General features: G+C 40.6%; 2 protein-coding genes across 9 annotated transcripts in view; one reads left to right on the plus strand and one right to left on the minus strand.

Moving 5' to 3' along the window:
- FBXO38 (F-box protein 38) overlaps nucleotides 1-5,612 on the plus strand; it is a 34,304-nt gene extending 28,692 nt beyond the window's left edge. For 2 of the 8 annotated variants that reach the window (XR_003257757.1, XR_003257758.1), the window contains 2 exons: nucleotides 3,766-4,350; nucleotides 5,274-5,612. The gene's annotated coding sequence lies outside the window, so the exon portion shown is untranslated. Of the gene's footprint in view, nucleotides 1-149; nucleotides 4,351-5,273 lie in introns of all 8 variants that reach the window. The other 6 variants (XR_003257763.1, XR_003257764.1, XR_003257760.1 and 3 more) reach the window with 6 other exon arrangements.
- A 3,293-nt stretch (nucleotides 5,613-8,905) lies between these two features.
- The window catches only part of HTR4 (5-hydroxytryptamine receptor 4), an 83,888-nt gene continuing 68,014 nt past the window's right edge, over nucleotides 8,906-24,779 (minus strand). Inside the window, exon 6 of the mRNA XM_026091364.1 lies at nucleotides 8,906-9,088. Coding sequence (XP_025947149.1) covers nucleotides 9,001-9,088 — 88 coding nt within the window. The 3' untranslated portion in view covers nucleotides 8,906-9,000. The remainder of the gene's footprint in view (nucleotides 9,089-24,779) is intronic.

The following is a 24,779-nucleotide window of genomic DNA, read 5'->3' on the forward strand; positions in this document are numbered from 1 at the left end:
GGGTGTATTTAGATGTTTAGAAGTATGATGTGTTGTACATATGTGCCAAATATTGAGCAAACCATGAAGTGTTTTAACAATCTCTTAATTAACGTTGATGTAGTATCTCTAAAAGATGATGATGCTTTATGTCCATTCCATTTTCCTAGGTCCTCCATATATCTCCATCTGTTGTTGCAGAACAAAACCACCAGCTTTGTGTTTGTGGGGAAGAAATTCTGCTTCCTATAGTATGATATCTCCAAAGGTGTTATCTAAGCAGGAAACACTCCATTTAGTATGAGAGCATGAGCCATGCATAAAAGCTAAGACATTGTTTGTGATAGGGGGTGAGGAGACATTTCAGTGTTGGAAGCTACCCAACCTGAACTACAGATGCTTACCTTGGTTTAGCTAATCCAGCTATATCATAGTCTTCCAGATAAGAGTGGGGCAAGAAGCTGAAATCTGCAACTTGTTAGCAAAGCAACACAAAAAGCACTTAACTCTTGGAGTTATCATCCCAAAACCTTGCTTCCTCCCAGAAGAAAACCTTCAGCTGGGAGCTATCAGTACAATGATCTGAAGTTCTAAAGTGCTTTTTTTAAAAAAAAAAAAAAAAAACCCCCCCCCCCCCCTTTTCATGGATAGGCCATTCTGAAGAAGAGCTACCTGAAAAATAAGATTACTTCTGGTAAGGAAGATGCTTGCAGAACACACTTCTGAGAACAGCCATTTGTAAGAAATTACTCATGACTGCAACAGAATAGGCTGTGAAAACATCTCTGTTTCCACAGACAGATGGATCAAAACCAGAGGCGTAGGAAAGGTCAGTTTGTTCCTTCAGCAAATGTCTCCCATGGTGGCCTAAAGTTCAGATCTGAGCCTTTACAAGTAGAGTTGCAAAGAATAGACGTTGTATGTTGGAGCTCTGGTACCGAAGCGAGAGGTGGCAGAGTTTATCTGCCACATACAATTATGCTCCCTCGACAAGCTACCAAATTTGTGACTGAACTGGAGGTCTGCAGATAAGAGTCTGAGGGTGAGAGGTGATAGGCTGGTCCCACTTTGGCAGCTTCTTTTCACTTGCAGAGGGAGCAGGCAGGATAGGGGTCATCTTTTAGGGCATATTAGATAAGGGCTGCACTTCTGTCATAAAAACCAGCAGCAACATTTTCACTCCATTTTCAAAATGTAGGATCATGTTTCTCAGTGGTTTTCTCAGTAACTGAGGTGTGTTTCTCTTGGGGAATATATCCTGAGGTAGTTCCATCTCTGTATTTGTATCTTGATCACTCCCTCCTCCAGGAGTGAAAAGAGACCAAAAGCACGTGTTTGATGTTATAGTTGGACTCTGGTTTCACTGCACTCCTCTTTCCAACTCAGTATTTGGGCAAGCAAGGGAGCAAGCTGGAGGTCATTGGTTTAAACGTGCCTATTCTAGCAAAGGGCAAAAAAAAGTGGCAGTTTGAAATGGGAAATGAGTTGTGGTAAGACTGTCCACAGGAAGCAAGTGTTGGCATCACAGAACTTCATTGTAGGCTCCCACGGAAGCTGTGGTTTCTTCAGAGCCAGAAGGTGCTTCCACATGCACAGAGAAGCTAAAAAGGAAATAAAAGAATTTCCTCCCTGAGTTGTTTTCTGCCTTGACTCTGTTGATTGGGAAATAAATGAACAGTGCCTAATATGAACATAGTATTTCCTGTGCTCAAGGAACTGAGAGCTGCTGTCCTTTGCCATGCAGTCTCTAGCCTAATGGGCTAGTGTAACTACTTTTAGAGGCTCTTGGTACCGTATGCTGAAGGACTGATGAGGCAGATAACTCCTCTCTTGGCTGTTTTAGACTACTGCAAGAGGAGTACAGGTGTTCACAGCTTGAACTGTTGTGTGAAGGTAGTGATCTTGGACCCCTTGCTACGGCTATAAAGGTGGTAACGAGTGAATCAGCTCTTTCAAAGAGAATAATGGTTGAGTGTAGTAGTGTCCCAACAAGGCCATGGAAATTGGCACTGAGGAAACACATCTGTATTAATCTGTGTGGTCCTTCATATCTGTCTGTTTTGATCTATGTAGTCCTTAAAATAACCCTTGAATTCATAACAGTTTTTCAGTTACTGCTAGTACCATGCTAGTTGCAATAATGCTGGTTTTTACAAAGAGAGAGATGTCCTTGAAAGGGGTTGCATTTTGGAGATTATTGACATGAAGATGACTGTTGATATGGTTTATATACATTATGTCAAGAGCCCTGCTTGGCAGGTGGGATTCAACTGTAAGGAATGAAAACAGATTCATTACTGAGGTTGCTGGGCAAGGATTTAGTTCTCATACTCTGGATCACTGCCTAGCTCAAGCACAGCCCTCGGCAGCTTAAGGCCCCCATGTGGGGTCTCCCTAAATCTTGACTCGAAAGAAGTCTTCAAGGAAGGAAATAAATTTCCTTATTCAGCAAGGAAATAAATTTCCCTCTTGTCCCAGAGGACTGAAAGGTCTGCTTCACAGCATTTCTAAGAGAGTATAGACCCTGGCACTACTGCTGCTATGTAGGGACCTTCAACTGGCATTGTGTTCCTGTTCTGATGTGGTCTGAGGAAGATATATGGAGTTTGTTTCTCTTTTTTTGATTGATTTCAAGAACTTTAAAAGCTCAATAAAAAATTGTTAAAAAATGTCAAAAATCTGTAAACTGTCAAAGCAAATAATGTATGCTAAAATACATTAGTAAGATCTTCTACCAGATCTTCAAAATGTTTTAAGTTATGAGCATATATTTGTTAGGAAGCCTAATAGCACAGGCAATTACAGTTCAGCAAAGAAAGCTTTCATGAGAAGTAGTAGAACTCAGATCCATTAAAGTTTTAATTGGGTAAATTCTAGTTCAATTATATCTGTTTTTTTATTAGATAAGAAAATTCCTAAGGTAAGGTAAGTGGTTATAATGTGCTGAGTGAATGTGAGTGATTATTTTGGATTCAGAGAGATTTAAAATATGTATTAAAAAAAAAAAAAAGGAAAGCTTTTGTATTTTTTATATAGTTCATATATTCAGTAGAAAAAACAACAGATTTAGTGCCTTTTGGCATGATAATACTCAGAGATGGCTCAGGGAAATCTAATGCAGAGGAAAAAATTAGATCCTAAACTACCAAAGGATTTACAGTTGACAGCTACAGAATGAAAATGCTYTCCTTGGCCCTAGGATTTATAAAGCCAGGTGAGGAATACTCTTCAGAATGACTTGGAGTCTGCTGTATGTGGGCTACCTGCTCCAAGAAACCATCATTTTTTGTCATCGTTATGTATTTTTCATCTATACTAGGAATAAAACGGACAAGATTTGGAACCAATTAGTTCTGTTGCACACTATTAAGTCAGGCTGACACCAGTAAATACCTTAAATACCCTTTGTTGCTTCCACATCTTTGCTAAGCAGAGCCATTTTTGAGTATATTTCATTCTAATAGCCAGAATCCTTCAGTCAGATGTTCTTTAGATCAAATATTAGTTTTTTGTAATACTGAAATTGAGAGGTATTTTGAAAGGAATAAAAGCATTTAAGTACAGCTAATACACTATCTATTACTGATTATTCTGGAGCACTTGATTCCATTTAGGGGACTGTAGGAGAAGTCAGAGCGAAACAAAAATCGGTTTGAAGTGTGATGAGGTCAAAGGCAAGGTGAGTTTCATTTAGCCCTCTCAGTTCTGACTCATATTCAAATTTTGAGTGGCTATCTCACACACTTCCAATGTATGCTCTCCCTGAAGTGTCCTTTGTTCCAACAGAGACTCCTGGAGGACCGGAGTTCGCAGAAGGAGAAGGAGACTCTCTGAAGCCAGGGATTCACAATGCTTAAAATCAAGGTGGTCCTAGTAATGGCTTTCTTTGCTCATGTGAGTCTACTTCAATTGCAGTCACTTTGTAAGCTGGACAAGCATCAGAGTGACCTTTGAACCCGTGACTTCTTCAAGTAGGCATGTTAGGCTGAGGTGTGGGCTCCTGTGGTTGCAATTGAATTGTCTTCAGTATTACTGTTTATGATTATAATAGGAATAAATGAAGCATATTAGCATGACAGTATCTCTGTAGGCAAACAATGGTTGTATGCACCTTATTGTCTGCATGTGTCTGATAAGCTAAGAATTTCTGCTTCTGACTAGAAAACAGTGCGTAGAGAACAGGGCAGTGAGAAAGGGGTTTTCAGTGTGTTGAATTTGTTTTTTCCACACAAATCCGCTGCATGTGCACACCATGCACACTGTTTCCCTTTCAGGCATACACTCCTATATTGAGATTTTGGGGGATTTTAGTCTTCAGACAAGCTACATGTGGAAAATGTAGGTTGAAGCCAGGCACTATGTGAGCAAGAAGTGAGTAAGGCTTCCCACACACCTCTACAAATATTCTTCAGCTCTATCACTGTCAGTCCTGTTTCCTCTGTGTTCCATTCTCAGCTGTGCTAATACACTGCAACTGGAGTGTAGACACAAAGGCAATGTGCTGCAGTGTAACACAAATGGAAGCTATTGCCTTTATTTTTTAAGCTACTTTGGTAAATGTTTTCATTTACTTTTGTGCTTAGACAGGCATCAGATTCTGCAGTAAAAGGAGGTCATGTTCTAGACTTCTGGACTAAATGAAAAAGATTTTGAGAATTTATTGAAAGTATTTTTCTAATTGTTCTGCCAAGATACTATTTCTCCTTTTTTCTAACTCATTGCCCTCTCCAAGACTGAAAACTGAAAATATATTCAGTGTTGAAAGAACTGTGAAGGATAAATGTAGAAGGGACATTTCCCCATAGGGATTCATCTCTCTGCATCATGTTTATGAACATGACCTGCTTGTACACTTGGGCTGCAGCCATATCTCCCTGCATCTCACTAAGCAACACAGCTGCTGACTGCCTCAAGCACTGACATTTACAGAGTGTATATCATCCACTTAGTGCTTCACATCCCTCCAGACAGTCTTGATAATCAGCTAATTATGTATGGCCTCTTCTGCACTCTTCCTTGGAGCTTCTGTTTTGTGAACACAGCTTCACATTGGTGACGTGTTTATTATGCCACTGAATTTCACTTACAGCATGACTCCAACTTAGTTTCTCTCCGAGTAAACAGAATATCAGAGATGTGGAAAGCTCCTCAGCAGAAAAGATGGCTTTTCTCATGATGTGCACCCTTGCACTGTCTAAGGCCCACTTAAAGGAAATTGGCCCACAGGCCCTCAGGTTTTTAATCTGCCTCTGGTAGTAGTTAACCTGTTCCTCTGCTTCCATCTTTCATCACAGGTAACCTCAATGAGTCTTTGGATTTGCATGTCTAGGCACAGACTCCGCTAACAAATATCATGCAAGATCTCAGAAATGTTTCCTCTGGAGCCTAGAAGAATATGGAAATACAACTGTGTTAACAGATCAGCCTTCTGAAGATGTTTTAGCAAAGGCCCAGCCAGCCAATTTCTTATTAGCTAGCTGTTCTGCTTGTACTTTATCTCTGGCCAGGAAAAAGTGTAATCAGTTGTAATCCAAGAAAACAGCTACAGTAAACATCATGCTTAACACTTCTGAGACTTACTGCATGCAAAGAATGTAAAATGTTACTAGAATATAAATGTGGCAGTGCAATAATTTGCTGATGAGTACTAGTGTATTTATGTAAGGAAATAGAATAGTTAGAGCGGTTCTGTGAGAGATGGGGAAAGAGAGGAAAAGGAGGGAAGAAAGGAACCTCCTTTTTCAGTCAAATCCACTGGTATACTCAGAGAAACAGACAGAGCGACACAAAATTTTATCTGACTCCTCATTCGCAAATGCCTGTCTTGAGAGTCCTGCCGATACCAATGAAATGTCAGTATAAGATAAAGTGAGAGGTGAGGTGGACACAGACCAGGCAAGGTGAAAGAGGGCTCAGTAGCAATCTAAGAAATGTGAGGAGAAAGAGGGAGGTGCTGGAACGCTTGGTGCAGGAGGCAGGATTTTTCTGGCAGATAAAGAAATGTTAGGACCTTGTATGATAACCCAGGAGGCATTCAGTATTTTCAAAGTACTGTGGCCAGATTCTCCCTTGCTATTACAGCTATCTGGGTGTATTGCAAAGTGGGCATAACGTATTACCTGGTAACCTGGTAGAATCTTATGTTTTGAGTGAAAACTGTACAAGAAATGAGCATGAGCTGGAGTATAATTTACACAGAGGAATTTTTATTTTTAGAAACAGCCAATGCATCACACCTTATTCAGCACAGGCAGAGACTCCAAAACCGCTAGCCGAAATGGTCAATGGGAAGATGAACTCAGAGGCTACTGGAGCAGCTACTGTTAGATAAGGAAGGAAACTGAGTGCTGGTTCTTTCCATGAGACAGCTTCTTTTCTATAGAAATGCTAACTTATTCATAATAGACAATATCATTTGCTGGGTTCACAGAAGCATTGCTGTGATTATTGACTTACGAAACAGTAGCTGCTAGATTGCTCATGACAAGTTAATTGGGGCTGACCAGCCATTAGCCAGAGATGACACAGAACATGAACATTTGCAAATATGGTTTTTGAACTGGATCCCTTTTTGTATGAGAGCTGTTGACCATTTTGGCTGGTGAGCTAAGGATCCCCTTGACAGAACCTTCCAAACATCTCTCATGAATAAAATTCAGTGTTGAGAAGTTCATTTTAAATTAAGAAGAGATATATTACTAAAGTACATTAAAATATAGGAAAAAAAMCACTTCAAGAACAACAGTGGAAACAAAGGAACACCATTACTATTACATCCCCATGCTGCTGGTTGTACATCACTCACAGAAATATTCACCAACGTATGGATGCCTCTTAAGGGGGATAGAGAAAAGCCTTTTTAGGATTTTCTTTAAGAAATTTGATGTTTGGGATGAAAGTAAGACAACCTGTTTCGCAGTCTCGCATACCCAAATCCAGACAAAATCCATATGAGCAATTCCATAGAGGTGTAAATCATATAACTGATGCAGCCTTGGATGGATTTTCCAAAGCTCTCAACAATGCCCTATTTTTTTCACCCACTGAAGTCTGTTTGTTTTAGTAGTAACTGTAGAGTTGAGCTAATATTGAGTTTTTCTGGAAACACAACCCTGTAAGAACAGGTCATTACAGAACCAAGAATTGCCTCAAACTCTATTATCTCACCTTCTCCTTTAGAACACCTTGTATTCTTTCCATCAACACCTATGTTCTCGAACATCAGTTCTTTGTCTCTTTCTAACTGCTAGGGATTTTTTACATTAATAAGTGCCTGACTCTCTCTAATTAGAGCTGTTTCTGCCCAGTGTTCTTTTAAATCCTAAAGGAAAAGGATGAGAAGCCTTATTGATGACTCTATTGTGAGTGGAAGGAATATTTTAAAGAAATCAGACACCATGGCAGGGAAGTTCTTATCATGCACAAAATTTTTCATACTGAGCAACATTTTTTTTGTTCAAACCAGGATTTGTTTGTTTGTTTGTTTACAGTAAATACCTGTCACATAGCAACAGAAACATTACTAAATAATATATATATATATGTTAAGCTCCTGGGTCTAGAAGCTTTTAATGAAAAAACGCACATTCCTGATAAAAAATAATAATAAATAATGTCACTTTTTCTTTACATTAAAAATATCTGTACATGATTACWCAAAGTAACAAAGTACAATTTTGTTTTTTAGGCTCAGGGTGGCATCTCTGGGTTAGATCTTCATCTAAAAAGGGTAGAGGTTTATAGTCTTGATCCTGCATATTTCCCACTGCATGAAAATAATTCTCCCAAAGTTGCTAAGTCTACAGCCTTGTCTACCACTAACATGCAAAGGTGGAAGATGCTCACAAGGAACATAGCAACATATACATGCAGGAAGCAGCTAGAGACTGAGATTTTTACAATCAGGTGCATACAGTGATATTTGAAAGTTTTGAAACTTCTTGCCTCAGAGTTGGAAGAGAACAGAAACAAATATAAAAATAAAGATGGAAAACATAAGTAGGAGACTATCTTCCTAATGTAGCTAGAAAAGCTTTTTAGATGATACATTTTTCAAGATGGCACTTAGTGAACTATTACAGACTGACCCTGTCTCTTGACCAACCTTTCTTCTCAATAAGAATGCCCAAAGTTTGCTCAGATGAGGACTGCACTGGCAGGTTGCCTGGGGTTGAAGGCTGCATCCAGTCCACTGGCCTGCAAAGGGCAGAGGATGGCCACTGTCTTCTAGCAATTGGGCTGGAGTTGAAGCAGCACTTGCTGGGCCTTGCAGTCTGTCTTAGCTGTGAAATGTATCTGTAGGCCACACTTCAGCTCTTCTGGCCAATGAACTTCCGCCAATGAACTTCCATCCATGAACTTGGTCAGGAAACGCAATAAAAGCATTTACAAAGAAAGCTATGCAGGATAGGATGAGTCAGTGGCTCATGCTAACCTTTTACCAGTAACAATAATCAAAAAGGCAAATATTTCCTCTTTATTATCTAAATGTAGTGCTGTTTCTCTCCTGACAACATCCAGTCACAGGTGAGTAGGACCTTGAGCAGATAAAACAGGCATTTACTCTCATTTAATGTTAGGGCTTCAAGCCAGGACTTGAAATCTTTAAGGTCATGATACTGGTGTCACAGAACGAAGAGGTGGCTTGTACAAAGACAGCAGCTGGAAAGAAGTAACAGAAGTCCCTGTGGTGGCTTGTAYCTGTGTTGTTTCTTTACATTGACAGAAATCTGCTTACTCCTGGAGAGCACCAACAGTAAAGCTTTGATGCAGTAATATAGTCCAGACATCCTTGCAGATACGGAAGTGTCTCCTCAGCCATTCTGCTCATCATATACCTTCCTGTGCTCCCATCGATCTACACACGCATGGGGTTGGGCATTCATGTGAAGTCAGTGCAGGAGGCACCATGAAAATGCAGATGAATGAGTTTTATTAAAAGTCCTGCTGTCCAGGAATCCTTTAGGGATCCTGAAAGGAATCTGTTCCTTCAGCTGGGCCATTCCTCTTCTAGGATCTTGATTAGAAACAGGACTCTTGGGATTCTGGGTCATTGTGGATGGGAAGCTTCTCATGTTCCTGATGATGCCCATTGTGTAAAACAGTGTACCTGGCAGTGGAAAAACATAAAGATTAATTAGTGCTAGTTAAAAGGTCAGGCTTATCTAAAGTGAGTTCTTGAAAACCCAGAAGTACATCTTAACAAGGTTCCGAATATCCAGATTCTACATTAATCAAAATGTGAATCCCTAGTTTGCTCCATGACAGTAAAGCAAGTATTCAGTTTGATTCATTCAAGACAATCCCTGAAAAACAAGAACCCGTTGTTTTTCATTTATTTAAGGTGCAGCTGGTAACAACAGAAAACCAGATCTATGAACTAAGAAACACTGGTCATCTGTGAGTGCACTAAGCTGAAAACAGTTCAGTTAATGTCTTCAGCGCAAGCATTTAGAGAATCACTTGAGACCAGCTTGCAAAATGAATGCTAATTATCATGAGACCAAGACCAACATTTCAGGACACTTAACTAAAAAAGTAGTCGCTGTCTATGTTAGAGTTGGGTTTAGTGCCAATCCTTGTATGTCTTCTCAGATCAGTGCTCTCCAGGTTTAATGTCCTGTGGAGGTATCATGGCATGTATATACYTTTCTGATATTTTCCTGGCTTTGGGTCATAAATGGAAAAGCAGAATTCAGTTATAATGAACTCCACATTATCTCTTATCCTGTGCCTCATCTACCAGCTCATTCCCTGCTGCCCATCTCAGCATGACTTTCTGAAGAGAACTGTTGATTTAGTTTGCTGATGAAACCCAGCTTTGTTCCTGTGCTACAAAGTAGTGTGCAATGCTTAGTAGCAATAAGCAAGTCTAAGGTGATAGGCAAAATTCCAGCTAACTGGAGTCAAACTATTTTGCACATCTTTCCAGCATTTCACGTCTAATCAACCTTGCTTGCAAAATCCCTGCAAGCCAAGTACCCTCCCTTTGCAGTCCATTTCATTTACACTAAAGCTGAAACATCCTCTGAGCAGGTCCAGTAGGAAGCTGCAAAAGTAACTGGAACAACATATTTTTAYTTAGTCCAAATACATCTCAGGGAAATCATGTAAGAAAATAAGGTCTGTGCTAAAACTTTCCTCTCCTGAGTCTTATACTGACTTAGCTGTATTATTTCCTTTCATATCAAACATCCAAAACATCTGAAATATCTGCATCCCAATAAAGATAAAATAAAATAAAATAAGAATAAATAAAATTAAGAAAATAAAAGAATGTATCAGTTCTCCTGCTGTTAGCAGAGGGGAGAGTAGTAGCTTGAACCTTAGGATATGTTTGTATAGTCATTAGAAAAAAAAGTCAGGAAATCCTCATATATATATTCAAAGATTGATACTTTGACATTATTTTACTTGGGGTTTTAACTGGATGCATATCTCTCCCCACTGAGTACACTTGGCACAGTAAGGTGCTTATGAATGCAACTGAGATGTCTGAAGCAGATGATCTGAATGACACACAAATGATCTATCTACTAGTTCCAGTAGATCATGGACTCAAAATGAAAGCTAGCATATAAACTGTGCTGCCCATCTGCGTTTATCCTGGTGAATATTCCTGGGGAAATTCGCTTTCCAACATACTAGACACTGTTTTTCAACATTGTCAGGCTTGGTCGTCTTAATACAGGTCACTACATGCAGATATATCCATTGAAACATCATATCTCAGCACTCCATCACTTTAAATAATGATCATAAATCTTTCTAAAAATGCACACTAGTTCTACCAGCAAGATACAGACTTAAGAATTAATAAAAGACATTTTGCATCCAACACTGAACAGACACTCTGAGTAGATGACTTATGAAGCATACAAATCATATGGTAATTTTAATTTTATATACCAAGTGAGACATGGCACGTTTTGTGAGGTGATCCACCAAGGAAACCTATAGCAAGACAGTATCTCTGCTACAAATGGCGATACAGAGGATGAAATCCCGAAGACCCCTTGCTCGGAGAACAAGGCAGACACATTTCAGAGCAACTCACGGCTTGCTCAGAAGCAGAACAAACAGGCACTGAAAGCTGATTTCATAGAGGACATCCAGTCAGACCTTTCTTCTTCTTTTGCAGTAATCAGAGAACAGTTGTGCAAGATCAGCAATTTAGCAGGTGGTGCATTTGTTACAAAGATGCATGTAAGCTAAAGAGAAGTCCAGAAGATGTCCTCAAATCTCTCGTGGCAAAAAGCATTTGTCTGAAGCCTCTAGCAGTTAGCATAACACTTCCAGCTGTTTACCTGTGGGGAAAGAGGACTGATAGGAGAGGAGGAAAGAGCATACATACGTGGGGTGTGAAACCTACACTGAGGGTGTGATGGGCATGCATGGGCACATGACTTCCAAGAATCTTATTAAGACCTCCAGGAAACTGTTAAAGGAGTCCTCCACTGGTGGGATTTTGTGTTGCAGTGATTTGTTTTCATGTTCTGTAGTTTCTCCTTTCAAACAAAGGTTCAAAGCTAGCTGTCAGTTACAAGGCATCAGCTCAGTGTCAGGTAARGGACAGGATTATAAAAGTCCTGCTTTTTTCACACCACTTAACAGATCTTAACTGATCTGCTCTCTGCAAATACAATTAATTTTTCAGACATCAGTATCTTCAGGAAGCAAGTTCCAAAGTGAGTTTTACCTCACGAACACTAGTGCACACCTGGCAGGCTTCAGCTTGCACCCAGCTGAGAAGCCAAGCACTGCAGCTTTTGTCTTACCAACTGCAAGCAGAAAAACAACACTTGCACTCTGAGCATGTGGGATAAGTGCTTCAAGAGATATTTGTCAAGTAGGTTTGAATAATGGATACATTTGAGGAAGTCATAATCTGTAAGCTGAAAAAAAAAAAGGCTTAAATGCATTAAATAAATTATCTGCAGCAAATTAGTTGCTCAGCTCTCCTACCCACAATGAGTTTCTTCAAAGGGATTTGTTTATGCTGGCATTTTAGGCTACCCAGCTTGATTACAAATAGCGTCCCATTCTGTCTACCCCTTTGCATTTGACTCCTCCCAGACCTGGGAGAGGAGTGTTGCTGTCACTTCACTTGACAGCTTTACTCTGAGCATGAACCCCATCACCCAGCAATAAAGCCCTGTAAAGAAAAGGCACTGCTACCTACAAAGGGACCCTGCTGCAGGCTATTCACATACTTGCCAAATGGTACTTTAACTGATGGTGATCAGTTTGGAAATAATTGCTTCTGTATCTCATGCTGTTTCTGACAGTCCAATGGACTCTTTAATTAACTAGTTGGATTAGCTCTCAGCACAGCAGAAGGGAGCTGTGTGGTTTTACCCTTAGGCCCATGACCAGAACAAGAAGCTCCAGCATTATCCTGGGAACTCAGCAAGAGCTGGAGAGAAAACACCAATGGGATGCAGTGGCAGTTTGTGATCTTCTCACTTTTGCTCCCTGTAGATCTATCCCCTGCGCCGACTTGTACAATTCATTAAGGAAGCAAAACAAAAAAATTGCTGGTCTTTGATTTCCCCAACTATAATGCAAAACAGTCATCATTTTCACTGAGTCTGAGGTCCTGCTCAGCCCTCTCCTTCTGATGAGCAACACCCCTGGAGCTCAGCTCTGTCGTCTTTTGAAGGGTCCCTYGATCATGCTGTGCCTACCAAACCATGAGAAGCAAAGACAGGATTTGCTGCCTGGAAGAAACCCACTTACAAAGTTGCTACAGCCACATGATGAAGCTGGCAGTGCGTTAACCAGGAGAATAAAGACGCGAAGGCAGAAAGAAGTGCAATTTTGGGTCAGGATTCCTGGTTCTGAACACAAGGGCTAACTGCATCCTTTTCCTCATGCTGAGTATGGCCCGGGAGTAGGGGAAATAATAATCTGGTGACAAGTTTGTGCCACCTCTCTATCAGAGCTACCAGCTACCAGCTCAGTTTCCAGAAGGGACCTCTCTGTCTGGAGATGGGTCCTTTGGACAGTGATGAACGACTTGGGGAGCTGGAGGACATCTGCCCTCCTACACCTTTATGCTTGAGACTCTGCGTACAGCTGCCTATGCTAAGTATACCCACCCAGGACTTTTTGACGCCAGCAGAGCTGCCTGGGAAGCAGAGCTGCAGTTCTGCAGCCATTTTATCCTAGTGGAAACACGGTATGACAGCCGTGAAGTGTGCCCCTGGTTTTTAACCGTAGTCCTTCCACTGAGCACTTATATCCATCCTTGTTCTCTAAGCTCCCTGCAAACTCAAGCTCATAATCCTGCAGCTAGTTAATCCTTGGCTACTGCAAAGGGCAGAGAGTGTCTCTCACGTACCAAAAACCTGCAAGGGTTTGGTTCACATTAGTAGATATTACTCACTGAAAACAAACAAACCAATGAACAGAGAGCAAAGGCAGCCYTGCCTGGCTAGAGCTGATTCGCTAATGGACTAAAGGACCTGTGCAGCAGCCTTCTTCTGCGCTTTCCAAGCCTTTGATTAAACATTGGGCTTAGTGTTGCCTCACCAGCTTCTGTCCTTTTAACCTTGATGAGGAGAAACAGTTTTACCTAGAGGTTCATAATAACAGCAGAGAAAAATTAAAAAATAAATGCCGACAACTATCCAAACATGGCAAAGCTTTCAGCTGGGCTGAAGGTAGATTAATGGAGGAAACCAAAGGCATCATAAGCCCATGGTAGATGGCGCAAATGTCTTTGCTCTTTGTTTAGCAATCCTTTCCCAACACACCTGCTTACATTAACTCCTTCTGCTTTAGATTGGCAGAGGTGGTTCCTGTTGTCCTGACAGTCACTGGAGACTTGTGTGAGGTTTTGCAGCTGTCCCTGGACTAGGAAGGATTTGTTTTTGTGTGGTAGGTTTTGGGATTGTAAATTCTATTCCCTGGAGCCCTTGGCACCTGAACTCCACTTTCCCTTCACCCTGGAAAATGGAGGAAACCTTATCACCAGGGAGAGAAGAGATTGTACACACACACACACACACACGCACACACAGAGATTAATGTTGCTGCAGAAGTAGCTAGATGGGTACATACATGTTATATACTTCTAAGATCGTATCTGWCCTGCCATGATAGCTCAGGACTTAACTGGGAACACATATTCCTCACTCCCCCCGTGTCTACATGCTGGGTCTCWCTTGTGCTCCAGTCCAGGATGAGCCGAACGACTCCTTGAGCAGTGACACTCAAACGCAGGGAGGAGGCTGTCTCCGCTCGCGCCTTTCCCTTGCCAGCTCAGGTCACACAGCCTGGCAAACTCGGTGCTCCCCCAGGTAGCCAGGCCAGGGCCTGAGAGCGCCTCCACCACTGAGTTTTTAAGCACTCCCTCTTAATGCAAGAATGGGAGATAAAAACCTCATTTCAAATTCTTTGAAATAAGCATTGCCCCTAGCAGCTCACGTCACGTTGTCTGAAACCCGTAATACGCTCTACCACGGCTGCAGCTGTTGGGGTTTACAGACGCGTTAGCCTGCGAGATTCTCTTACTGACCCCAATCACACTGACGCAATTCAGTAAAATGACCCCTACCCGAAAGAAAACTGTGGTCCTTAGACATCCTTTTACCGGGATTCAGGTTTTGTTGCCAGTGCTTCATTATTGACTCCCTATTGGACTAATGGAGAGAACTCGGGCATGGCAGAGCCAGGCAAAGGAGCACAGTGTTAACTGTGAATTTCTCAATAATTTGGGATAAATTGCTAACTTTTTGGCAAGAAAAGAAATAAGTGTGCAGATTCTGTGGCACTGAAAGGTTTCCTGAATTCGTGTCAGTTTCTCTGAGTTTGTCTTTTAAATATATATATATATATATATATAAAAGCAATAATTCTGTAAAATGTCAAGTGAAATTTTCATTTAAAGGTGTTTCAGTTTGTCTTTGCTAGGAAATGTCCTTTATTATTTTTTTTTCTGTCAATTGTCTGCATTTTAAATTAAATATTTCAAATTAAATCTAGCATTAAATTTCAACAAAACCAAAATACATCATGTAACACTGATCAAGCGAAATGTTTCATTGCACTCAGAGGGATTAATTTTTGATTGAACTGATTTGAGCTTGCATGAGATTTTCATCCTATTTTTGCATCACTGGTAAACCAAAAATTATCCCAACACTAAAGAAGTCATGGAAAAAATTTTCAAGAGCTACAAACCCTCACAGGATCAATAAAGACCCAGCTGTATGCAAAAGCTGAACACCTCTCCCAAATCAAAACAGAAATCCTGTTGAGCTGAGCACTGGCTAGCTCCACTAAAAGATAATGCATGCCCTGAAAAAATGTATAGACTAATTTAGTTTACARCTAGGAGGTTTAACAGAAGATTAGATTTGAAGTTTAAGGGAGAACAGAGTATCAGAGAAACATGCTTTTATAAAGACTTACTCGCTAGGTCAAATRTAATGAGTTTCAAGCTAAAATCAGAGTGGCGTAGAAAATGCTTTTCCCATTGTTCAAAAGTTTTCACAGTTGCAAATATTTTCCCTGTTTCTGATCTGGAGCAGGTCTGCAATTTCTCATGATGGAAAAAAAAAAAGCAGACTCAAATCCACGTTCAGGCGTTTTTCTGCCTTTTGATAAGGTGACTAAGCTAACCAGCGTGTTATTGGCAATTTCATATGAGTGAGCACTCATCTACCCGTCTCTCTCTTTGGTTTTCTCCTTTTTCCCATTGTTAGTTGTCTGTACTCTAAATGAAATATTGAAATGAAATGAAATGAAATGAAATGAAATGAAATGAAAAGAAATATTGCACAATAATTTTATTTCCTCATTTGTAACTAGGAACTCCACTGAGGACCCCAGAAACCTCTCAATAACAGTCTTTGCATAGCCAGTTTGCATCTTTGAAGGCTGTAACAGTGGTTGCAAGGCAGGGGGCAGGGCAAAAGATGAGATAGAAATGCTCTAAATATGAGAGGGAATTATGGCATTGGGAAACAGGTCCTCTCTCTAAACTTTCACACGGCCACAGCTATCCACCACTCTGGCTGAGTGGCCCCAAATTGATTCCTACCAAGTGGTACTTCAGATGAGAAACTGTTTCTCCAAAGCTTTCCTGTCCAGCTCTCATGAAAATATTTTCTCAATAACCCAGAAAACATTACTATTTCCAGTTATTCACAGTGAGCACCATCAACTTTTCCGCTGCTCTCTGGTTCCTCCCACCTCAAGTTCTGCTCCCAGTGGGCTCAGACAAATGGAGAACAGTCTTTCACATGTCCTTCTCCACTATTTCCTGTGAAATTCTGATGGACCCTGTGGTTATGCCACAGCTGTGGGGTGCAAGTGATGCTGATTGCTCTGGTGCAGAAAAGCAAAGCCTTCAGCCATAGCAGAGCTGTAAATAGTGTTTCTGAACAGCTCACCTCAGGACAGCCCTCAGATTTCCTGCTGAAGAAGGTCTGCCACTTGCAATGGGGCATCTCAAAGTAGCCCAGGTGGGAAGTATGCATAAGGGAAGAGGTGCCTGGATAACAGCCAGACCTGGAGAAATAGAGACTCCTTTGTCCTCAAGAAAGAAACGTTGAAACTATATCTCCACTATCACCCATGTTCAGAACAGATCCTGCTGTCCTGATGTGAAAAAAGTGTGACAGGAGATCTCAGAAATAAAATACATTAATAGCGTTGATGTGCAAAGAATTGTCTGCATATCCATCATGCACCTTACAAGATGATGAAGCTGGTAAAGTGAAGCTGGTAGAATAAGCTTTCTAAGAAGGAAGGCAAAGGGGTGGATGACCACTCCCGATTTTATCATGAAACCTGTTGTTATTCTCAGATGCACCCAGGAGGCAGTCACTGTGACTAGAGGGAGACAAAATGTTACCATGTAGATGTGAAAGGCAGCAAAATGTCATAAATGGAAGATTTAGGTCTTGCCTGAGCAGAGGATCCCATTTTTAATAATGGAAACTACCATTATTGAACCCAGCTACCTAGTGCAGATACGCCATAGAGAGAGATTCTGAATATAAATCTTAGCTGCCTGGAGCCACACTGCAGTGGAATTTAGCTCCCAAAGTGAATAAAGAACTGAATCTCTCTTAAAATTCAAAACTGTGCTAGTCCAAAATTTCTCTTTCCCTGCATTTTCTCAAGGGGCTGGCACAGCTGCAGATCTCTTCAGCGCTTTCCCATCTGGAATATATACAGCATCCTGTTGTAGCTTCACACCCAATGGTGTCCATTTCAAAGCTCCATTTCTTTTAGATGGACTTATAAAGAGAGAAAGAATAAATAACCCTCTTCTACATCAAATTGGGATTACAGCTAACAATCAGTTGGCAGACCAGAGTAGGCTATTTTAATGAACACGCCATTCTGAAATAAGCCTTCCACCATCTGTTCAGCCCCATAATTATAAATGCAAGCAACATAATTCATAAATGCATTATAAGAGAGAGGGAGAGAGAGAAAACAGCTTAAGATGACTGTGTTTGTTAGTTACTCCAGACAGTGAAGCATCTGCTTACTTTATTCTGTTTCAGGAACAGGAGGAAAATAGCCTTTTAATTCTGTATTTTCTGGCAGTCGCTAATCCACAGTAAATGATTGTCTGTAGATGATAGAGACATAGTAAGTGCAGCATGGTTTCTGGTTGCTATCATGAGATAACCATGTCTATGATGGAAGGACCCAAGAGAGATCACACAGAACATCCTGAATCACAAGCGGGCATGAATAAACTTTGAGAATGTATTGCAGAACAGCAGGAAAGCACCTGCAGCATAGGAGAGCCCTCTAGGACTGCAGGAGCTAAAGGCAAATATAGCAGTGCTATTTTCTCCCTGAAAAGATGCTTTTGACTTTTTGGAAAACTGAGGAATCTTGGTAAACAATCAAAAAGTTGAGAAAAGTGTCAGAAACCAAGAATCTCTGGAATTTGTTATTTTAGTCTGTGACATTTTTCATTTTGAAAGAGGTAAAAAAATGGTGGTTGTTTTTGATCTGAAATACACAAAACATCAAAATGAAATATGAATGAAATATGTTGTTTCATTTCCATTTTCTGTTGAAAAAAGAACATATATATTATCCAAATTAAACGTATTTTCATGAAACATTTGATTTTAAAATAGCCACATGTTCAATTTTTAAAAGGTCAGTGAAGTGTTGTCCCTCTTTCATAATTAAAAGTTTGTAGACTCCATGAAATTAAAAGCTTCTAGTAACTCTATTCTCTGGGCTGAATGACTCATGCTTGCAGCCAGTAAATTTAACTTCCACATTTGGCCATCAGGAGAAAATCATTATAGCAAGTTAGGAACACCCACCCCACCTACTGAACACAATTCCTGGGGCGAAAGTGAGCAGTAAATTACAAGCTCATTCTGTCTTTTTGTTGCTATGTATCAACACTGCAGAACAACTTAAATTGATTTCATTTTCCATGCTGCAAAACTAGCGATATAGCTAACACTTCTAGGATGAATAGCTCCTGCTGTTTCTCTGCAGGTTTTTCATTTCTTCTTGTTTCTGAGATGAGCAAGATGCTTGCAAGATTTCCTAATAAGAAGATTTAAGCTAATATTACATCATCCTTGTTCTGTGTCCGATTAACCTTCTTCAACCCGGAGGAGACCAGCACGTTGCCAAAGGTGAGTTCACTACAGGTAAGTGTCTCAGCACCTAACCATGACTACCCTGTGATCTGCTTTTTCCACCTAGTGGCAAATTCAGAGAAAACTTCTTTTCTAAACAGATGAGATACCAGTGAATTTTAAAAGAATGTGTAAACTGGGAAAACATAATGAGAACTGCCCCAAGTGAATTCCCTCAAATTTCAGGTATATTCCTCTAACTCCACTGAGACACACTCTGCGTTTGTCTCTCACGTGCTCTCAAATGAATGCTCACGTGCTCAAGCGGGCTGGAGGAAGCAGAATTTAAGCCAGATGAACCGAGGCTGCTTCTGCTCTGTTTGGGAGTTGAGTTTGGATGGAGACATTCATCTGCTCTCCTCCTATGACCATTTCTCTTCATTGCAAGCTGACAGGCTGCAGAGCCCCTAAAGATATGGTATGATTATCTGATTAAAGAGGTCAGGGTAGACGATTCACTAAACCACCTATTGGAGCTCTGGCAGAGAAACAACCCACCAAGCATGGTCAGTATCTGTCTGTCCCCCTCATAGCCAGGGCCAGGAAAAAACAGTAGTATGGTGAAGAAAATGAAATTTGCACTCTGCAACAAGCCTCAAAGTAGGGAACTTCCTTTGCCTTCATCTGACTAGTGTCTTTTATTCTGATCTTGGGGAAGGATCGTCTGTTATTTCTGTGTAAAACCCACCTAGAGAGTGGATTTGATGCCTCAGGCAAAATCAGTCTTTCCCCAAACAGAAGATATTTCTAAATTCCTAAAATGCCCTAGCCACATTTAAAGGCATAGTTGGCCTGTCATAGACTTATTATTTGTAAAGATTTTTAAAAAATAAACAGGAGTAAATATCCATGGACCATTCCTTCTGTACAGATGATGCAATCCTTTGGGAAAACATGGGCAAAATCCACAGAAATATCAAGTGCAATTTTCCCATTGCAGCTGAATGGTGAACATCCAGATCTCACAAAAACATTTGGATTGCTAAATTATTTAGATGGATCTGACGGCAATGTTGATTTTAAAGTTCTTTGTAGTCAAATGTAAATAAAAATTTGTCTCTATCTCTTGACAAGTGTTTATTTTTTTCCATTCTTGAGCAGTTATGCTGRATATCTTAATTGTCTTTAAATCAAATAATGCTGTTCAGACCTTGTGAGCTGGAAGTAAGCACTCATCATTCTTTAATAAATTTCAGTTAGAGGTTTTTAAAACAGCTGTCTCCAGCTCACATAATCCAGCCTCCGGTACATTTTGTAAGACTTCTACATGCATCCTCAGTCTTAAAATTAGCAGACAGTTCTCTCATAACCAAAGCATTTGAGTGAGAGACACATACCACTGGGAAAAAAAAAGACTTTCTTTGCATCTGTCAAGTCATGGAAAACAAAGAAAGCATCTAGCAATACATTTGTTTCTCTCCTTCCTTTTCTTTTTGTTCCATCATTTTTGGAGGATGTTTGCTTTAGTTGAAGCTCTCCTGTTCTCTCACTCTTACAGACCAGCTTTGGCTTTTACTTGCTTTGATTAATTGCAGTCTGAGGACATGTTCCCAGGCCATCTCAATTAGACATGGGTCAATGGCATTCCTGGTACAGTTCTAGGAAACTCATTGGAGCTACATGAGGGATGTCCTCACCTCCAAAAGTAGAAGTGTACAAATAATGCACATTGGACATGTGACTGTAATGACAGACAGGAAGAAATACTGATTTGGGTTAACATAAAATAGAAATGTTTTGTACTTTTCTTCCAGCAAAACAAGAGCAAAATACCCTTCAGTTCATTTACTTTTGTGTTTACAGTAAGAGGATATTTGATTAGGAGGATGTTTAACTCCATTTAAAAATGTAGGCAAATAATAAACCGAAATATGATTTTGAAATCTAATGTCAAAACACTCAAGGATCTTGTTTCTCTTCTTTTTCTTTCACTGAAAGCATTCACTGAATTTGACCTAATCAGTTTGTTTCCCTGGAACTGCAACTGTTCATTATGTCCTCCTTTTTTTATTCTTTTTATTGCCAGAGTCTAATGGATTTGGTCTAAGAAAAATTATGGAAACACATTAAAGTTAATTTAACTTCCACAGCTAAGCACATCACACTACTCCTTTATTCAAAAGACTATCATTCCATGAATGAAGGAAATCATGGTCTCTCTGGTAGGTTGCTAAACACAACCCTCTGCTTGACACAAGAAATAGATGGGAAAGAGACTGATTAACAAAGATAACTAATAAGGAGTCTGGCCTGAGTCAGCCAAGGCATTTCACGTAGGTCAGCAGAGAAGCAATGATTCAAACTCAAAAGAAAAATAGGGCTGAAAGAACACATTTTTGTATGCCATTATATCTGGGTACCAGTTAAAACCTTTTGCATGATGTTATAAACACTCATTTTGCAACTGAATAATGAACTCTTAAGATGATAATTACATTCTTTATAGACATCAAAAGTTAAAAATAGGACCATGACTACAACTATTTCAATGCTAACCAGAAAGACAAATACTGAACAGGTGCTAATAATAATAAAGACCTGCTAAGTCCTTCAGTGACTTTTTTAAAGAAATTGTTTACAGAAGATGACCGGGGATTTAAGACACCTCAAAAATGCAGAGGTGGGTTTCCAGAAATTCCTATTTGATCATGGGCAAACCACGCAACTCCTCTGAGCCTTGTATTTCGGTGTATAAAGCAGGGACAATACTGCCTCCTCTGTATGCCTTGTCCTTAGATTTTAGTTTCTTCGGAACAAACAAGGTGTCATTACAGATATGAATAGCATCTGGCACAATTAAGTCAAAATTTCGTTCACGTTTTGGGTGCTTGAGTAGCAATAATTAATCACTTGTATAAAAATAGTTCACTTCAATTTAAAAAAGTCACAAATACTTTCCAGGACAGCACAATTTACAGCTGTAGAAGAGGTATTCTGTTTATTGAACAACTTCTTTCCTCCACAAAATCGTCCACACCCTCACAGCCTGGGAATATCGTGCCTCTGGTTCGCTGACCCTGATGATGTTCTCAGGCTGGCTAAATAGAAAGAAAGAGATGACTGAATATGATTTGGTGCCTCCTGTTTCTCACTGCGCAGTCACAGTAACTAGCTTCCGCCTGTGCTCTGGATCTTTTAGCAGCGATTACTTACTGTTTTTCCAAGACTTGAAAATGTCTGTGGCTTTATTGCCAGGCATTCACAGAAGAGTTCCCACCTGAATCACAGCCACAACTTATTCCAAAAGTCAGTGTTCGGGGGAAGAAGAAAAAAAGACCCTCTGTTGAAAAAATACAACGTTTTTGCATGCCTGTGTATCATTTGTATGTGGGCATGTGCAGGCAGCAAAAATCAGATAGCTTTTGGCTCACATTGATTTCGGTGGCTGATAGGACAATAAACGCCTCTAACGCTCCTTTGGCCCGCTCGCAGGTGTTTAGCCTCATCGTGGGTAAAGCCCCCACGGCGCAGTGGTCACTCTGCAGCGCTGCCCAGCGCGGCACCAGCGGAGCGAGCTCGGGGCTGGCCTTCGCCCTCTGCTGCCGCGCTCCCTTTGCACGGAGCCACGTGGACCTGCAGCCCACCCCTCCGCTACTGACCACGTAATATCGCTGTCCTGTTGTGGCTGTCACATCTCAGTTTTACCTGATATTATTTCAGACTAGGGAAATTGCTGAGAGTGGCCAAACGCTGTGCTTGTTGGCCCTGACCCACACTGAACAGGTTTATTTCCCATTGCCTTCAGTGGAGATTGCTCTGAACGTGCATCTGATGTTTGTTCGTTGTTGACCARCTCTTAATCTCAACATGGACAGGTTGCTAAGGCAGGCCTGAGTTTTTAATTATTTTTAAAATAAAAGTAGCAAATGACCTCTGCTTGAAACCTGGAAAAGGAGAGAAATACAGGATGTGACCCCCATGAGCACGTGTGTTCGTGACTGTTTGTGTGGCTTGTACATCTTCCTGCCTGCACATTTCCTAACTCCTATCTTATAAACCAAGTCCTCAGCGGAGCACACAACTGAACATGTTGAATTGTTTGACATAAAACAGTGTCATAGTGGAGAAAGTTAATACTTTGGGAGACGATTACCGAGTCTCCTCTGTGAGTCGGGATCACTGAGCTGCTGACAGCTGAGTGGGCTTTCCGATGTGAACCGACAAGGATCAGCTGGGCCTTAAATAAACCAAATATTCACATATCCAAAATGCACTGTCATTGTTGTCAAACTTGTCCTCTGCTGTCAGTCTCACCTAAGACACAATGTTCAAATGAGAATGAAATTTCTGTTCCTCAGGGAGATGACAAACTTTCATTGCTGCTGTCCCTGTGCTCCTGTGGCTCCTTGCCTAATCCCATTCTCGTTTTCATGTGTAAACAGGTGCTTGTGCCTTCCCTAGCTGTCAAAAGTGTCAGTTTTCAAACCACAAAACTCACTTAAAACTCTCTCAGCCTCATTATACTGTTAACAGTTTTGATTCTTTTAGAATAATAGCTGCCATGTTCCCCTGGCACATCACAGACACACATCATATCCCTCCTCTCTGAAAAGATTAGCAGTTTGCATCTCACCCCTTCCTGGGTGAGAGGATGAGAATCTCAGGCACTCCTACACAGAAAAACACCCGATTTCGGCTGTGCAAGCGAGTGCTGCCTCTGGGAGTCCTCCGCTAACCTCGAGCCACCGAGGAGGACAGCTCACACGCCCAGGCTCTACCAGCCCGATCCTGCCCGCCAGCTCTGCGTACCAAGCACCGCTGTGGAGGCATCCGAGTGGGTCTTAACCAGAAGGACTATGCTACCCAACACCACCGCCCTGTTTTGTATCAGCCTTGAAGGCTGAGTTTGAATATTCCAAAATATCAGCATATGTTGTAGTATTTTTAAAATAATTTGCTTTTTTATTGAGAGCTGCTGAGACAATCTTGGGAGAAAGCCTTGGATGTCATGTCAGAGGGAAGTGGGGATGGAGGGACACATCACCTCTGAGGGTCCCAGGCACTCAAGCTGGACAACACTTTTTCCTCATTCTAACAGTCCAATGGAGACATTAGAGATAGCAGAGAGATTATTGGCTTCTCCAAACCACCTCTCTGCTGATACAGGGCTGTACCACATGCAATTTTAGTCATCCAAAAGGGTGGTTCTACAGCATTTCCCTCAAGAGACTACTCTATATGCTAATAGACATCATCATTGACTGTCTTTGTTGATAGTCATCTTAAATAGACTTGTCCTAAGTCCCRTCTTAGAGATTTCTCTTTTCCCAGCCTTTTTATGTATTTCTCTCTTTCAGATGTTTGGTATGAATGATACTTATCAGGTTCCCTATTTTCCATTACAGGATGTTCTGTTCAACTTTAGCAAAAGGCCTTGGATTTTGGATATTATGAACAGAGAAGTGGCAAGGACTGGTGATGAAAAAACAGGATCCACACAGTAATTAAGATGATGGATGTCAGTCCAGAGATTTTGCTTTTTCAAGCACAGATTCACAGCATTCTAATAACGTTATAATAGCTGATGTATCCACAAGAGAAACAGAAACTTGGGCACTGACAGAGAGAAAGTAAGCTAACTTTAAAATTTATGAAAGAGCTACTTGTGTTCAATGGTCTAAGTTCATTTTTTAATTATAAACACCAGGGAAAACAAGGAAGCAAATGAGAGAGACAGGCCATTCAATGCCATGCTGCAGAAGGTAGGCACTTTCCCCTTTTTCTCACGTATTGACTCTGTATTTCCATTTCTCTCTCATTAAGGCTAAGTTTGGTATTACATTATATGCTCTAATTACCTCCAGATTTTGGCCTACAGTTCATTTATGTGCCATAATTATTGCAGCATTTATAAGAGGCCCAATGCTGATAATTAGGAGAGTACTAATAGGTCCTTGGAAGTGTTCAGTTATGTTAGAAACATACAGCATCACATTAAGAGGGATTTATAACTACCTGCAGGTGGAATAGCTCATAATAGGCTTCTTTTTTTTTTTTTTAAAGTAAGGTGCTTTAATTACTAAAGTACAAGAAAGATCAATTAAGAAAATTCAGATGGAAGATAATGAATGTTCTTCATAAATGGAGACCTTGCAACTGGCATAATTAGATCTTTCATCTACTAGAAAAAATACAAGCCATTTGTCAAAGCTATGGAATGAA

This window comes from Apteryx rowi, unplaced genomic scaffold, assembly GCF_003343035.1.
Source record: "Apteryx rowi isolate R43461 unplaced genomic scaffold, aptRow1 scaffold_90, whole genome shotgun sequence".
In the NCBI taxonomy this organism is placed as follows: domain Eukaryota; kingdom Metazoa; phylum Chordata; class Aves; order Apterygiformes; family Apterygidae; genus Apteryx; species Apteryx rowi.